At 39.5% G+C, this 17572-nt stretch overlaps 1 protein-coding gene across 2 annotated transcripts; it reads right to left on the reverse strand.

The window, feature by feature from the left end:
• Window positions 1-3644: 3644 nt before the first annotated feature.
• tbx20 (T-box transcription factor 20) lies at window positions 3645-13746 on the reverse strand. Of its 2 annotated transcripts, none has more exons than XM_061081690.1 (8): window positions 13587-13746; window positions 12304-12541; window positions 11355-11519; window positions 10554-10662; window positions 8340-8498; window positions 7614-7690; window positions 5327-5439; window positions 3645-4330 (listed from the first exon to the last, which is right to left on the reverse strand). In XM_061081690.1, the coding sequence occupies exons 1-8, from the start codon at window positions 13714-13716 to the stop codon at window positions 4002-4004; spliced, it is 1320 nt and encodes a 439-aa protein (XP_060937673.1). In that variant the 5' UTR covers window positions 13717-13746; the 3' UTR covers window positions 3645-4001. The 2 variants fall into 2 exon arrangements, with proteins under 2 accessions (XP_060937673.1, XP_060937672.1); XM_061081689.1 differs by having other exon boundaries at window positions 5327-5462; window positions 7607-7690.
• Window positions 13747-17572: the final 3826 nt, after the last annotated feature.

The raw sequence follows: 17572 nt of genomic DNA on the forward strand, positions 1-17572 counted from the left end.
GTATTGTATTATGCTGCTTTTAAAGGATTTCATGACAATCCTCGTAAAAATTATTTTTTTTAAATGTGCCATAAACATTAACATACCTTGTTTAATATTGGCAGAGAGATTGAGCTTTTACAGAATCCTGAAATTTTTTTATTTAATTGACCCCATTAGATTTTGCACCAAAAAAATGATTTATTACTATTCAGAATCATTGTGCATCTGATGTCGTGTTTATAGTTTCAGATTAATATCTACAACAATGTAATAAATTGCATCAAGAAAAGATGTGAAAGTTTACATATATATCTAAATAAACTAGATATAATGCAGTTACCAGCCAATGCAGAGTATTTCAGTGCAATGTGAAAGCTGACCACTAGGTGGTGCTGTATGATTTGATTTTAAGGCAGTTAAAACATGAAGAAGCTGTAGAAACAGAAAATGATAAAATAATGAAAATTGATTTCTGTTCCGGCCTCTGTCGTGTTTAATAATATTTTATCCCGTAAACTAGAAGATACAGAAAATTAAATGAAGAATAAACAAGTGTTTTATCACAGAGACTTAGAACCCGGCTCCATGAAAAGGTTGAAATCTAAATAAATATCTGTGTTTCATCTGCAGGTTTTAAATCATCTCATGATTTCATTTATTTCTGACAACCTGTGATTCACTGTGAAGGAGAAACGAACACGACATCCCCAAAAAGAAAAAGAACTCAAAGTGTTTGAGTGGTGATATATATTTCTCAAGGTTTACAAATAACTACTTTTTTTTAATGCGGCATATGGTACATTACACATTATTTCCAGAGAGCAAAATAAATATATTGCACGTAAAATTAAAATCATCAAAAACACAATCTCGTCCGGTGTCGTATTCAGATTATGGAATACAAAAGGAAACAAACTTAAAAAAAATAAGAGGAAAGAAAGAGAGAATATTCTCAGTGGTAAATCGGGAATGTGCATTTGCTTAAAAGTGTGTTGTTGTGTTGTACAAGTGGAAAGATGGAAACTACTGGAGAGAAGGATCCAAGTTCTTCTTTCTCAACTCACAGATAAACACAAATCAACTGTTTCCAAGTTATAATGAAACTCAAAGAACATTCATGTCCATTTTCTACACAAACAGGCGTCTTGTGATGTGAAATTATGGCAAAAGTCAAACAGGAACATTTACAGTGTTTGTGAAACCAGCTTTTACACAGAGTGAGATTCTGTCCGAGCACTGAAAACATCTTTGTTCATTGCACACACGTCTCTGACTGAACCCGACGCTGCTGTTTCCACGGTTACAGAGGTGGTCTTTAGGAATTTATACATAAACATGAAAAACAATCTCCTTTTGAAACAGAAACGTTGAATTATTTCATTATTTCAGTTTCTTAAACTTAACAGAACTGCAGAAGTAAACGACTCCTGAATAGACGATAATTACTTGAACAGGTTGAATGAGTCCGACTGTAATTTTGTTCATGTTTTTTGGTTCAGCTCAAACCAAACTGGATTCTTTAGGCCGATAATGATATTTATTTGATTTTGAAATATCAAATATCAATAAATATATAAGATAAAGAGTTTTGATATGGTTCCTTCAACATCTGATCCATTATTTGATCCACAGCAAAAGAATCAAAAGCTTATTTGATTATCTTTTGATTCTTGAAATTTTCAAAATCAAGAATTTTTCTATATTAAAATTTTACACTAAAAATGCCCAAAGTTCAGTGGGTCCAGCTTCTCCAATGTGTGTTTCAGTGTTTTCTGTTTTACTTATATAAATAATATTAATAGTGATGTAGAAGTATTGTTATTTTGCATCGTGGATAGTTCAATAAAACAAGTCTGTATAAATCTGGTTTGAGCTCCAGGAAATTTTTGTGTATTTCTGTCATATGGGGACAAAATTATTAATTTAACAATCAAATCGAATATAATAATTACTATAGATCTTTATTAAAGTTGAAAAATAATCTTAATGGTTTTTTAAATTAACATTTTGGCCATAAACTTTTTCCAGTTTCAAGGACCATCTGCCTGTTTTACTTTCTCATGTATTTCTAAATAAATCCCTCTAATCAGTTCTACATTGAAACTCAGCTGCAGCTCTAGAGTGTGAGAGTCGACTCCGCCTCCCGTTTGAAAACAAACTACACAGAGCCATTAGTTCCAGGTGTGGACGCCCTGTCGACTCACTGCGACGCCGCCATGCATCAGCTCGGAGGCGCCTGCTACCAGGCAGCGGTCCACAGAGTTAGGAGAAGAAGCTGATTACAAACCACACTTCAAATGTTTCTGTGTTCAGACGTGAAGAGATTTCAGTGCCTGTTTGTTTCCAGTGGAAACAGAGTGAAAACATTCAGGGGCCGTTTCTTGAAATATTGTATAAAATGTGAAAAAAAAAGAGGTAAATTGAAGTTGAACTTGAATTTACTTTCAGTCACAACAGAGAGTGGAACAATGAAATCCATCACTTCACTAAATAGAGAACTGGTTGATTTAGGGAAACAGTCAAAGAAGCTCCTCTCGTTTGGTTTAGTTTTCTTTTTTTACTCTAACATTTTTAATCAATAAATAGTTTCTTCCATCTTGTTGTTCTCAGATCACGATGTTGGTTAACGGGGCGAAGTTTCACAAGCGAGATGCAAATAATGGCAAATTTTGAAGAATCTAATCGATTGAAATGAATTAATTTCCTTGTTTCTAAGTCGTTTGCTGCCTTGATTTCGAACTTTAAAGGAAATAAAAATCCTTCAGTCCTGTTGTAGGTGTGTGTGTGTGTGTGTGTGTGTGTGTGTGTGTGTGTGTGTGTGTGTGTGTGTGTGTTTGTGTGTGTGTGTGTGTGTGTTCAACTTCTGTGGCTGTGAGCTAACGGCTAACTTCCAGCAATCTTTGTATTATCTCTTGTTTTCTTTTTACGTCCTGTTAACATTTTCTTGTCAGGATTAAACAATTGAACATTTTTGTTCAAGAATGATCGAAAAGGAGAAGAATAAATGTTTATGGAGCTAATTACCCACATGAATTGTTTTTGTATTTATTTTGGAGGCTTTGCTTTCAGTGCAGAATATTGTTTTTTGTTGGTAATAGTGTGAAATTGCCCCTGTAAAAAAAAATCTAAACAATTGATCCAATTTCTGCAGAACGTTTAAAAGCTGGTTTGACTGAAGCTTGAAAGTAAATAAAATTCCTTTCCCTCAGTTGCAAGTGAACATATTCATCCCATAATATTCCATATAAAGTTCACCCAGTGTGGTTGTCTACTGCGTCAGCATGCGTCCTATGGTTTTTCATCTTTTTTTTTTGCACTCTACAGTGAGAATTTTCCTATGAGTAAATGCAGTATTTTCACCTTTGTACAATGTGTATTTAACGTGTGTTTTTTCCAACAGTATTTTCAAACAGAGCGTGGGGGGTGTTTAACTTTGTACTGTACATATGGCTGCTTTCTAGAAAACACAGAGAAGCTGAGCTGGCCTCTCTGATTGGCTGACGTGTTCCCAGCCTGAGCTCCGCTGTCCATCGTGCTGCAGCGTCAGATACGAGTCTCTCCAGGAAGTGACGTGTCGGCTGCACCGTTCACCGCAACCTGCCGGGTGGGAAGCCCGGTGGAGACCCACGTTGAATCTTTAGAGGAAGATGTGGTCTTCTAGATATTGTTAGATTTTGGTTTGAATTGAGGATCCACTGTTCAAGGTTCAAGGGCCAAGATCAAACATGCTCCCTTTGTGTGAGATGTTGTAGTTGTCATAGAAACCCTGGAACCTGCTGGTGTTTCCTCAGGGTTCCTTCAGTCCTTTTCTCTTCTTCTGGATTCTCCTTCAGGAAGCCACGCCCTCTTCGTAGTGTCTCCGCCCGCTCGCCCGCTGCCGTGAACTATTTACAAAACACCGGAGGAAAGATACAAACTGGATGAGGAGTGATGAGCCGGCGTGGAGGAGGAGCTTGTTGCACTGGACTCGGGGGTGAACGCTAGGGTGAGGTTCCGGCCGCCTCCTCCCCAGGGCGGAGTCATACGAAGGGCGTCATGACCGTGGAGGAGTGGCGCAGTCCCTGGATGGCGGCGTAGGGCCCCTGCTGGAAGTAGTGGTGGTAGCGCGGCATGTGGAAGGACGGGAAGGCCGGCCCGCTGCCCTGCATGGAGCCGGCCAGCGCCCCGGGCGTCAGCGGCATGCCCAGCCGGCTGTAGGGGGGGAGGGAGCCCTGGATGGGGTGGGGCAGGGAGCCGGCGCCGGCGCTCATGGCCGACAGGGACTGTGGGTGCTGGAAGCCAGAGAAGCCCGATGTGGTGGTGACCCAGGAGCTGAGAGACAGGTTGTCTGAGGCGGAGAACGCTGAACCTGCAGGAGGAACACGGGACAGGACACATGACCAACTGTCCTACATAGTGTCAATCAGCTGTTTGATTTATGATGGAAAGGCCATAAGACTTTTAAACTCCTCTGAACTACAGTTACTCCACCAAACCAGCACCCTGGCTAATGCACCAGCACCGTAATAAGCATATTTGAATATTTGCACTACTACACAAATTTAACTATTGTTGTTATATTTTTCTTTTCACCTGTAAAGATATATATTTAGTTATATATATTTTATTTTCTATTTTAAATTTTTGATATTCTATTTTACTCTATTTTATTGATATTCTATTTTTTTTCTATTTTATACTATTTCTTTTTTTTTTTTTTTTTTGGTTGAAATTACTGAGCATTGCTTAATCAGAATCAGAAGTATTTTATTGCCGAGTACGTTTACACATACAAGGAATTTGCTCTGGTTATTGGTGCATGCGATGATAATAGAAACATAAAAACGCAATAAATACAACACACATAGGAGAGCAATAAAAAATAGGAAACCAGTATATATTTACTCACTGTTTACTTCTTATTTACTCACTTTTTACCAATATTTATACAAAGTAACATTTATTTTGACATAAACATTTCTGAATAAAAATATATAAAAGATATAAAAAGTGAAGTAAAAAGTGAAATGCTAAATGCAAAACAGTGAACAGTGTCAGATTGCAATGTGCAATGGAATGCAGTATAATATAATATGATATGATATAATGTGTTAATTTAACACATCCTAGAGGTGTGGGGTCCGAGTCAGGTGGGGGTCCCGGGCCTTGTTGATAAGGCCCACTGCAGTCGGGAAGAAGCTGGTCTAAAGAGCCTGTGACTCAAGTATTTCATTGCCAGCGACTCCTCCATAATCTCTGTGCATTTGACAATAAAAATCTTGAATTTTGAATCTTGAAAACAGGGACGTCAGGAGGTTCTGAGCAACACGCTGACATGATGTGTGTGTCTGTGACGGCGTCTCACCTCTGGCGTGTGCGGAGTGGATGTCCTCACCCAGGGTGTCCTCGTCCCCGGTGTAGGTCCGGATCGGCGACCGGGCGTACGAGTGCTTGTGGATCAGGTTCTCAACACTTTCCCTGCAGCAGAAACCGAAGAGAGAGCCCCCAAAATAAATCTCCTTTGTTTCCCACTGTGAATTCTGCTTTAGGGAAATCTCACCTGAATCTAACAACACACTGGTTAGGAATTCATGTGTGAAGGTCACATATTTTAGAAGCAAATATTGTGACCACATCTTTCTTAAAAACATATTTCAGACATTCAACATTTTACATCTAACACACACTCAGGATTTTTCTCAGGATCCCATATTTTGAAAGTTGTGACAATAACTTGTATATTTCTGAATCTGGCAAGTCAGACAGATTTCACTATAACACCATTTACTATAAGAGTCATTTACTGTGTGTCTCTGTGTCTATACATTAATGTTGTGTTCATGAGTGTATGTGTGCGTCCACTGTGTCTATTCTTCTTCTCCTGTTTGTGTTGATGGTACATGTACATTTTGTCGTGTGTGTGTGTGGTCTCTCCCACAAAGTGCATTAGCTCATTTGAGTCTTGTCAGACAGCACTTCTCAAACACAGTGACACAAATTGTTGTGGGGCAGTTGTTGTGCACAAGTGTGTGTGTGTGTGTGTGTGTGTGTGTGTGTGTGTTTGGGCGGACAGGCAAGTGGTCTGCATCATGAGAGCCATGCGTCCACATTAGCAGCCCCCCCTCCGCGGCCCCCACCCTCCAATTAGGTTAGGAAAGTGCAATATCTGTCAGCAGAGGAGTACAAATGTGTGTGTTTTTATCAGCGTCGGCCCCCCCCCCACCCCCGGCACAGAGGCCACAGCAAACTCCCACAATGCACAGCAGGGCTGCAGGGAGCCGGGGGGCAGGGGAGGTGGGGGGGAGACGGGGGGGGCGGGGCATGCTGGTTTCAATCAGTAACTGCAGCCAATTGAATTACAGTGTGTTTTAGTGCAGTGGCCGACTCCAGACTAATGTGATTTCTGCAGCTCCCTGAAGATCAATTGATCAGGTCTAATTCACAGCCCTCAAAAAGAGAAAGACAGAGGAGGAGAAGGAGGGAGGAGAGAGAGAGTGTGTGTGTGTGTGTGTTGGGGGGGGTCAGCGGTCTGTGTTCGAGATGTTTGATTGAGTGAAATGAGCAGATGGTTTGATTTTGTCAGCTGATTTTGGCCGTTGTGCCGGAATCAGGGATTAAGAGAAGTGTGTGTTTTGGCAGCGTCCATTAAAATCCTCTGGAGGAGGCTTCGTAACTGTAAGAGTGTGTGTGTCTGTGTGTGAGTGTCTGTGTGTGTGTGTGTGTGTGTGTGTGTGTGTGTGTGTGTGTCTGTCTGTCTGTGTGTGTGTGAATGAACTTGCACTGACTCGTCTCCTTCATGCACAAAACAGTACATTCAAATAGAGAATGAAACGAGAAGAAAAGACGACGGAGGCGAGAGAAGGAGATGAAGAGAAGGAACGAGGACGGAGAAATAAATGAAAGGAAGAAGAAAACAAGAGAGAACAATGAAAAGCATGAATCATGTGAAATCTCGAGAAGACGAGAAAGTTAGTGATAAGGAAGGAGGGAAAGAAAAAGGTAAAATAAAGAATAGAATAAATAACAAAGAAATATAGAAAGAAAAACAAGGGGTAGGTACAATAAAAGAAAAATGAAGTAATAAGGAATATAAAAGGAACGACTACAGAGAAAAATATAGAAAAACAGAAAAGATTGAATCGAAGACAAGAAAAGTGAGAAGGAAAGTATGAAAAACACACGACAAGAACTAAAATCAAAGATTAAAAAAAGAGGAAGGAGAGACAAGTAAAGAAGAAATTATAAAAAGAAAAAAGAAATTACGAAATAAGAACGGAAATTACTTACCAAGAAAAACTAGAAAGAGAAAACAAGGAAAGACCGGAAAAGAGAAAGACAAGGAATACGAAAAGGGAGATGAATGAAAGAAAGGGTAGAAAGGAAAATTAGAAATGAGAAGAAAGAAGAAAAAGAATGAAAGAGAAAACAGATAATGAATCTTGTTACATGGGACGAAGATTATCTGTTTTCATATTGACACAAGCAGAGATAAATAAACAGTGAAGCTTCTGGGTTTACTAATGAACAACACACACACACACATAGACACACACACACACACACACACACAGACACACACTCCTCCCTCACTGTGTATCTTATCGGAGGTAAACAAACAGTGCAGGACCCAGAATCCCCAGAATCCCCTGTACCTCTCCATGTCCGTCAGCCGCGACGAGTCCCGGAAACCTTTAGCGAACGGGTTGCTGTCAATCTTCAGTTTGGTTATCTGGTAAAAAAAAAAGAAAAGAATAAAAGAGTTAAATTCATCCCTCTCTATCATATTTCACTTTCTCTTATTTCACAGCTGCTTTTCTTCGGGCTTCAAAGCTGTTAATAGTCTATTAATTACTCTAATTAGTTAATTATTCCTCCTCCTGTGCTGCAGACTGCCTGGGAGACAAATCCTTTTCTCAACCTCACTCTTACGAAAGCGATAAAGTCCTAATTAAACAGATAAGATACTGAATGTTTAAATTTAGATTTAAATCTACTTTAGTTTCTGAACTGGGACTGGAACTTTATTTTTTGCTTTCGTCTCAGATATTAAATGATGGTGTGAAGTCTTCAGGGGCTGTGAGACGCTGAGTGAGGCCTCAAGGGAACATTCAACATAACACATGAGACTATTGTGATTAAAGATCATTTTAAATCTCAATGTGCTTCTTGATCTTGTCAAATTCAAGTTGATTCAACTTTAACTTCTTCCCTCAGATGCTGTATTCCTAAGAAATTTTAAATATAGATAACTAATATATTTGTGGGACAATCAAAAGCTGCACAACAGCCACTAACTGGTGCTTCTGGTGATTCAGTCCAGCAGTTTGTTTAAAGTCCAGAGGAGGAACACTGGTGCTCGTCAGCTGTCCATCACTCACCAGCTGGTTCTGATAGGCTGTGACGGCCGTGAAGACGGTTTCCACGAAGACGAAGGTGCGGAACTCCTCGGACTTGAGGTTGAGCAGCGAGGCCGTGTGGTCCTTCTTCTTGATGATGTGGACTCGGGGCTGGTACTTGTGCATCGAGTTCAGGATGATCTGCAAAACACAACGATGACAATCAGTGAGGGAGGGAAATGGTAAAAGAGGCAAAACAAAGGGACTAGAAATGAAGGTTTTTCTGTCTGGAGTGGAAATTAGTACAATAATCTTAAGTGTAATTATGGAAAACATTCTAAAGCTGGGTCCAATTTATCTATCAAAATAATTATTGGAATTAAAGTTAAACTCACTGGGGACCATTGTAGCTTCTACAAAGCTGTTTATAAATCAGTTATAATGTTGAGATCAACTTTTAATATCTGCTTTTAATCAAATATGGATGAGATGTGTAGATTTGTGTAAAAGCTGATGAAAATCAAGTTATTTCTTTTGTATTTTCTTAAATGTTGTCAATTAACAAAGGGCATATAAAAACAAAGTCATAATTATTACAATATAAATTAATATCTAAATAAGTATAGAGCAATTACACTGGCACCTTTCCAAGGTGGTTAATCACAGAGGTTTTACACTGAGCCTGTCAAAGTGATGTCTCCTCTCTCAGCTGCTTCTCACATTGTGAAGCTCTGTGTTTATTTTGGAAATTAAAATCCTCCAGATTTATCAGATTAAAAAGAGAGAGGGAGTGCCGACCGAGGTGGAGACGCACAAAGAAAAACATAACGACGGAGAGAAACAGAGAGTCGGTGCAGACAGACGAGTAATAAAGAGATGAGAGTAAAAACAAAAGAATAAAAAAAGACCGAGCGTGGAGAGATAAAGTTGTTAACACAGCAGCTGTGAGAATTTCCCTCCGTGACTGTTGCTGTTTGGCTGCAGCCCAGAAACTTCAAATTTATCTTCCTCGGCCACTGAGTTAAAGGAAAATGAGTAAAATACAGATGTTACACACACACACACACACAAGCACACACACACACACACACACACACACACACACACACACACACACACACACAGATCAGCCACAAAACTAAATCCAGCTGTTTTAATGCTGCGGCTGATCTGTGTGTGTGTGTGTGTGTGTGTGTGTGTGTGTGTGTGTGTGTGTGTGTGTGTGTGTGCAGCATTACACTACAAAATAATGAGTAATAATAAGATCATGTTTTATTTTATAAAAATAAATGTTACTGCCCTTTATCTTTATCAATGATTTTTTTTACCTGTTTTTCTAAATGATAAATGAAAACAGGAATTTGTGTTTTTTACAATGCCAATATTAATTTAGTAGAAAAATACAGGTCTTTTTTGAAGTGTCTTTTTAGTAATAATACAATATCAGTCTTAAAACAAACAGCTTAGATGTAATTTTAGCTATTTAATGTATTTTTTATGTTTTAAAACCATGTCAATTACAGGTCTGCTTTAAAAGTTAAGGATTACAAATATATAAAATATGTTTGTGACTTATAAAGTAAAACTGCAATAGTTTATAAAGGACAGTTCAGTTTTGGTGCTTTGGTTACAGCTTTGTAAATAATCTCAGTAAGTTATTTTTGGACTGAAACACCCACACACACACACACAGACAGACAGACACACACACAGACAGACAGACACACACACACACACACACACACACACACACACACACACACACACACACACACACACACACACACACACACACACACACCTGAAGTTAACACACAATCTGTTGCCTGTTTGTTCTTGTCAGTGAAAGCAGGATTAAAGGAGCAATTTGCTCCAGTCAGACGAGTAATTATCATCTCACACTTTGGCCTTTAAACCTGACAGAGACGAAGCTTCTTCATGCAAACTACATATATGCAATTAATATATATACACACACATATATGGAATACATTTTTTTGATATATTTTACATGCAACCTGCACAGAACCAGGTCCAGAAACAAAGTCCTGCACACATTTTATATTGAGTCCTTTCAAATGCAGATGTGTCAAATTGAATGTTATTTACATGTCAGTATGTTTATATGTTATCTTACTTTTTGAAGGACATTAGCTTCATCTGGAACCGGAAGCAGCTAGTTTAAAGCCTGCAGCTAACAGATACGTCCTTTAATTCGCTCAGTTAACGTGTGTTTTATTTTCTGCGCAGACTCACATGTCCGTGCTGGTCCAGCTCGTTGTTCGTCAGCTTGACCTTCTCGAAGGAAACCATCTGCTTCATCAGCTGCTCTCCGGTGAACGGGGAGTCCGGGTGCACGTACAACCTGCACCGGAGAGAGGAGGAGAGGGAACATGCGTTAATCTGGAGCTCACACCTGATTGGCTGAGATCCTACATTAACCAATCAACGGTCACATGTGAACGGGCCAATTACAGGTCGATAAACAACGGTGTCCCATCTCCACCGTAAAATAATCATTATTTAAATGATTATTATTATTATTACAACCATTAATTTCTATTAGGGTTACGTTGGTTGTGTATTTTTTATATATTGGGCTTTTCCAATATGTACAAGCAAATACAAGGAATTAAAAATAATAATAAATTAGAAACATAAATTAATTAAATACGGGACATCTTGAGTCCACGTGTACCGGTGATTTACGGTAATTTTTCAGCAAATAAACCAACTCAAACAGACGTCACTATAGCAACTGTCAAAATAATTATTGGTCTTTTATTGTTCATGCAATTTTTTAAAAAATGTTTTCATTTAATGTGAATTCATGACTTTCAGCGACTGATGCCTAAACAAATGATTCCTTCTTCATGTTTAAAATTGCTTAATACAGTTCGTTATGCAAGTGTGTTTTATATCATTTCAATTTATTGAAAAGAAAGAAATTAAAAATAAGGCTATAATGTGATTAACACTGTCAGAAAGCAGCGTCGGTTCATGTGTGTGAGTTTTCCCGGAGGACAGAGGGTGAGTGTCCCCGGGGGGTCTCGCTACCTGGCGGGCAGGGGGGGGTCGGCCTTGCCGGCCACCAGCCAGGAGGACCGGTGGTACGCGTACCGGTACCGCTTGTTGTCCACCGGGACGATGTCCATCAACACGATGTACTTGGAGTCCTGGTCCACCCCGGAGAAAGAGACCCGGATGGTGGGGAACATCCTCCTGGTGAGCAGCAGACACGTCAGTCAGTTATTATACTATTAATACGACTATACATGCATCACTACATTTCTAATAAATATTATATGATTCATATATAAACAACGTAATCCACTGTCTTGCAGGTTTTTTTAATACTGAGCTCATTTTAGATGCAACGAAATTTCTGTCAAATCTCTATATTTGTTGGGTTTTGCACTTTTTTCTAGTTGAATTGATTGTAAATAACTTCTGATGATTATTCTTATTTATTATTGACACCCTTGCAGCTAACGAGGCAGTGAAACAGCTCCTCATGAGGGCGACGTGTTCAGCTGCAGATTCCAAACAGCCTCAGGTCACTAACACTCACCTCATTGTCCAGCTTCTACTGAGCATTAACACACACAGGCCACGTTGTGCAGAGTGAAACACACACACACACACACACACACCCTAACCCTGACACACACCAGGGTCAGTCATAAAGTGACTTATCATGTATATATATATGTATGATTATTATATGAACTTTGCAGGTCAGGAGTGTGGAGCTTGATCTAAAGGACCTGATGCTCTGCGTGGGAAATAAACCACAGGGAACTTTATATTATAACCTTTTACTTTTAATTTTGTATTTATAAAGAAAAAAGTATAAATGCTCAAAGGTTTTTCGTATATTTGGGAGATGTTATAACAAAACTTAGCATTATTGCATGTTAATGTATTATTAGTAGTAGTATTACTGTTGCATTATAACATTAGACTATATAGTAATTCATATATATATTTTTTAATAAACGCAGACCTTCCGGACTTGGTGATGATCATCTCGGTTCCCAGCTCGTGGAACTTGTCCCACAGCTCCTTGGTCTCCAGGGTGCAGGAGATCTTGGCCATCTCCTCGCTGGGGACCCCCGGGTTGGTCGGGATGAGGGGCTCCGTGCACACCGAGGGCGCGCTCCCGCTGAAGTCGCCTCCGTGCGCGTCCATGGAGGACAGGTCCGCCAGAGCCTGGTTGCAAGAGGACTTCTCCACGAACTGCTCTGTTATTTTAAAAAGTATTATTAAAAGAAATGAGCTTTATTTTCATTCATGTGACAGAAACAGCAGAGTGAGATTAGAATCTTTATTTAATTAAAGTCAACATGAGCTTATATAAACATGAAGGCTATAATAACAAAATGCTATTCCGTTTTATTTTATTTTATCGTTATACCTATGACAGGAGAAGTGAGAATCTAAATATTAAAATAATAACTGAAGTTGTGTGTCAGATTATAGTTGTATGCAAGTGGAAATATCATATCACGAATATAATTTAGCTGTTTTATCCTAAAACAAAAGCTAAATCCATTTTACAATTTTATATAAATGATAAAATAAACGAAAATCTGTCTGACAACTTGTTTTTCAGAATGGGAAGAGACAAATTAACAAATCAACCCATCTCGTCCGGATTTCTCTCTGTAAAATAGAAGCTGCAAATGACACCTGACTTAAAATTAATTAATTAAAAATAATTTTCTTATATCTTTTGTTCCAACGTCCCCCCAAGTGAAGTGAGACATTTAATTTATTTATTCTCTAAAACTCATGACTCTGAGTCAGACATGGATTCAGTCACGTTCATTTCTCTTGGAACAAAATAAACATGTTCATTGTATATTTAACAAAACGTATTAACAGCCCATTTGTAGCTGTCAGTTTTATATTAGATCATTTACATGTGAATTTACGCACAGATAGGCTGAAGTCATTTGTCAGAATTGTTTCACCTCTTTTATTTATTTACCCATGAATAATAAAGGTTCACATAAGATTCACTTTTTACTTCACTGTCATCCTCACTTCATCCTGGTTTAATTATAATTCCTCATCTTGTATATATATATATATATATATATATATATATGTTCTTCTCTTGTCAGGCCTCTTACTGTACTTTACATTTATCAGTTTGTCTTCTTTCTTTCCTCTTGAATCCTTCATAAACTCTGGATTAAAATTTTGTGCGTAAAACACATATAACAGGTGTATTTTTTACGCACAAATTAAACTTCAGACTCTCCACTCCTCCTCCATCCTTACCCAGGGGCTTGATGGTGCTCTCCTCCGTCTCCTTGTCCTTGCTCGGCTTCCCGCTGGACATCAGGGCCGCTATGGAAAAAGCATTCGCCCGGGATGACAGCTGCGGTTTCGGGGATGACGTGTACTCCATGTCCTTGGTGAAAAAAGCGGCTGGGGAACCACAAATATTCCTCTTTAAATAATTATAGTTATAATTATAGTTTAAAAAAAAAGAAAAAATCCTCCAGAAACTTTCGAACCGCGCCTGTTCTTTGGCTTCCAGCGGTGGGAGAAGAACGTCTCCTGGACCTGGTGGGTTTAAGCTCGGTCACTGGCCGGTGGAGCTCTGTCTCTGTGGATGCATGATGCGAGGAGGAAGAGGAGGAAGAGGAAGAGGAGGAGGACCGAGTATACCGGAGACGTGTGTGTGTCCTGCGGAGCCAGATCTGTGGCCGGCTGCAGCCTTGGATGAAGCTTCAGTCCTCAGTCCTCTCCCTCCCCTTATAATTCCAGCCTGCCCTCCAATCGCTGGCTCTGCCTCCACGTCACACACCCACCGGCCCACAGCAGCTCTGATACCGAGCAGCCAATTAAATCACCTCAAGCTGTCAGGCTGTTTTTCTTCTCAGTGCCTAAAACCCCCAGATACACACACACACACACCCACACAGACACACACAGAGAGTATTGGAAACGAGTATGGAATGTCTCATGGCTTCACACTGAGCTATAGGAGGTGATGACACAGGGAGATGACAAATACATGAGCAGGAAAATGTGATTATTTGCTGGAATTGCTCGATATTGAAGACTGGAGTTAGAGGTGAGGTTTTACTTTATGATTGTGGCCCTCGGAGGAACTGGGACCACATGCTGGGAACCACAAACCCAGACTGTCAACGAGGGAGATCTGGCTGCAGACGTGTGGCTGAGATGCTGCAATATAGGAAACGTGATAATTAATGGCAGCAGAGAGAAGTTGATGGCAGCTTTCCACTTATGGGCTTTTCATATTTTTTGCATGCGTTCTCCCGTATACACACAGAAAACCACAAACCCCTTCTGTCAGTAGCTTCACATGAGTGGGAAAGAAATTCAAAGTTGTGTAAAATTTAAATGGATTAGTCAAATTAACGGAGGTTTTCCATTTCCACAAACACACAATCTGTACTCAAACACAAGCGATCACCTCTCAGACTCACACCAAACAGTATGGAAAGAACACTGTCTGTAATAAACACACATTTCATTTAATATTTTGTGTAACAACAGATGGAACTTCTGCTGCTGCTGCATTTTCATTTTCTTTCTTTATGTAGGTGTTGTCTGAAATACATTCACACATTTTATTGAAGTAAAAATGGAAATACTATGTTGTAAAAATACTCCATGACAGGTTAAACATTAAATAATTAACGCAACTTGACGTAAGTGTTAAAGCGAGAAGCAAAATATTATCAGAAAAATAACTGATGCATTTCAAAGAATAAATGCATGTGGGGTATAGAGGCCGAGACGATTTATGGAAGTAGCATAAAATACTTCAACGGGTTCCTTAAAGCAGTGTTCGAGTGAAGACGTTTATATTCTCCACCACAGGCTGTTTGTATTGTTACGTTAAATTGATAAGCATCATTTATAAAGTCAGAATACGTGTCGTACATTGAGGGAAGTTTTCAGTAAAGTTCAACAGACGTTAAAACACCAACAACACAACACCCAGATTCAAAAATACACAGAAACAACTACTACTACAGTATTCAGAGCAGGGCACAAAAAACGTGAATGTACGTATGTAAGTAAGTGGGAGTTTTTTAAATTTTATGTCTTATTAAAGTGTTGCAGATTTTTGTATTTTCCATCTTCATTAATGAAAACTTGCCTGTAAACGTAGGAATAACCACACTGACCCTCAGCTTCAAACCTAGAATGTAAACTTGAACCTTCACCACTGACCCACACATTATGAAACACTGATGCTGCTTCTGTCCCCAATTAACTGGTTTTTGAAATGTGTCCCCAAAGGTAGCCTACGACAGAAGCCTCTCACACACACACACACACACACACACACACACACACACACACACACACACACACACACACACACACACACACACACACACACACACACACACACACACACACACACACACAGGAACCTTATTGAGTGCAGGAGCAGCAGTCTTGGGTTAATCCGTACTATGACACACATCAGTGAGCCCCTAATCTTTCACACACACACACACACAGACACACACACACACTCACACACACTTTCACGTGACAACAGGAAATGCACATTATTCTTAAGGCCCACTTGTAACAGTAGGACCAGCTCCGATGGTTTTAATGGTGACAACAGAGCAGTCTATTACGTTTATCCAGTCCGTGCTGCAGGTTTCCAGACTCGGCCTCTCCACTGCTCTGATCTCATCACTGTCCTGACTCACTCATTCAATTCCATATCAAAGAAGAAAGCTTTCAAGACGGATTAAAGAAATCTTTTTTTATTTTTGATTTCCCTTGCTTTTAACTTGATAGGGACCGAATCCGGTCTAGACGTCACCTCGGGGGTGCATGAGTCGTTATCACACGGCACCATGTTTTTTCTTCCTGGATACAGCTGATAGGCAGCGCTCGGCCTGCAACAGCCAATCAGAGACGAGACGCTTTCACCACAGAGGCGATCGCGAGTTAGACGTGATTTTTTGAGAAGTCAAAATGTCTGATGGTGGAAAAAAATCACATTTGAAGCTCACGAGGAGGAATTGCCTCCTAAATGCTGACTGTAGATGTTCTCCAAAGGTGTGTGTTTGTGTGTGTGTGTGTGTACATGTGTGTGTAGGATCACCTCTCCTCCTCAATGTCACTCTCTCTCTCCTCCCTCACACAAAACCCCGAGCCAGAGATCCAGCTAAACCCATTAGGCGACTCCTGAATGCAAATCCGCTGCTGCAGATATTTAATAAGAGACCTGTGCGGGCAAAAACCAGATTACCTCCCAATTGCCAGTGGATAATGTGCTAAAAGCTTTCCCACTTAAGCGTTTACTCCTTACGGAATATTATTCACACTCCGAGGGGCCGGAGCAGCTTTGGAGAAACACACGACCTGGAAGAAGGAGAAGGAGAAGGAAAGAAGACAGATGGTGGTTGGAGGATGAGTCACATGGAAAACAGGGAAGAGGTTGTTTTCTGTGTTGGTCGATAAATCGTTGATGGTTTCGAAGCCCAAAAAGATGGAGGATGGATGGATTTTTATGGAGGAAATTTATGCTTTTATAACATCCAAACCGACTATTATCGTTTTAGTTTTCCCCCGGCATGAATCATCCACAGCTTTATCTGCTGCTCTTCCATGAATGACTGTGTCTCTGTCGTTAACTCACATGCATGGTGTTCTTTTTGTTTCCAGCCCAAACCCAGTTACAAGTCTGATTCATGACTTAATTGAATTTAGCAAAGCTGCCAGAATCCCCTAAATACAACAAAAGGACCCAGTCTGTCATAAAACAAACAAATCTTCAGTGATAATCAGCCAAAATATCATTACTGAACAGATAAAAGTTGTAAAAAGTTTCTTTCATTAGTTAAACACACAAAACACACTGAGTCATATCTGTGATAAAGTCTCTTCACATGTGGTGATCTCATCCCAACTGGTTTCTGGGACTTTTCTGAATAAAAGTCCAAATACGCCAGAAAATATGAATGATTCATATTAAAAACTTTCTCCTGAAAGCCCCACGTATTACTTTGAACTGGTTATCTACTTCTACTATTAGTAAATCAAAATTTTATAATTACATAAATGTATGTAGAGTAACAAAATATGGGATTTTAGCTTTTTCAACAATGAGATGTCTTCTCAAAGAAATTTAGAGGTTCTCGATCATATTCTCACCTCTCCTCTGACATTCACCTTTACAATCTTTACCATAATATTAATATTCTTGAATAGAAGTAGAAGAATTCGTTAGTTAAAATAACTTGTTTAATAAGAAA

This window comes from Limanda limanda, chromosome 11 (assembly GCF_963576545.1).
Source record: "Limanda limanda chromosome 11, fLimLim1.1, whole genome shotgun sequence".
Taxonomy (NCBI): Eukaryota; Metazoa; Chordata; class Actinopteri; order Pleuronectiformes; family Pleuronectidae; genus Limanda; species Limanda limanda.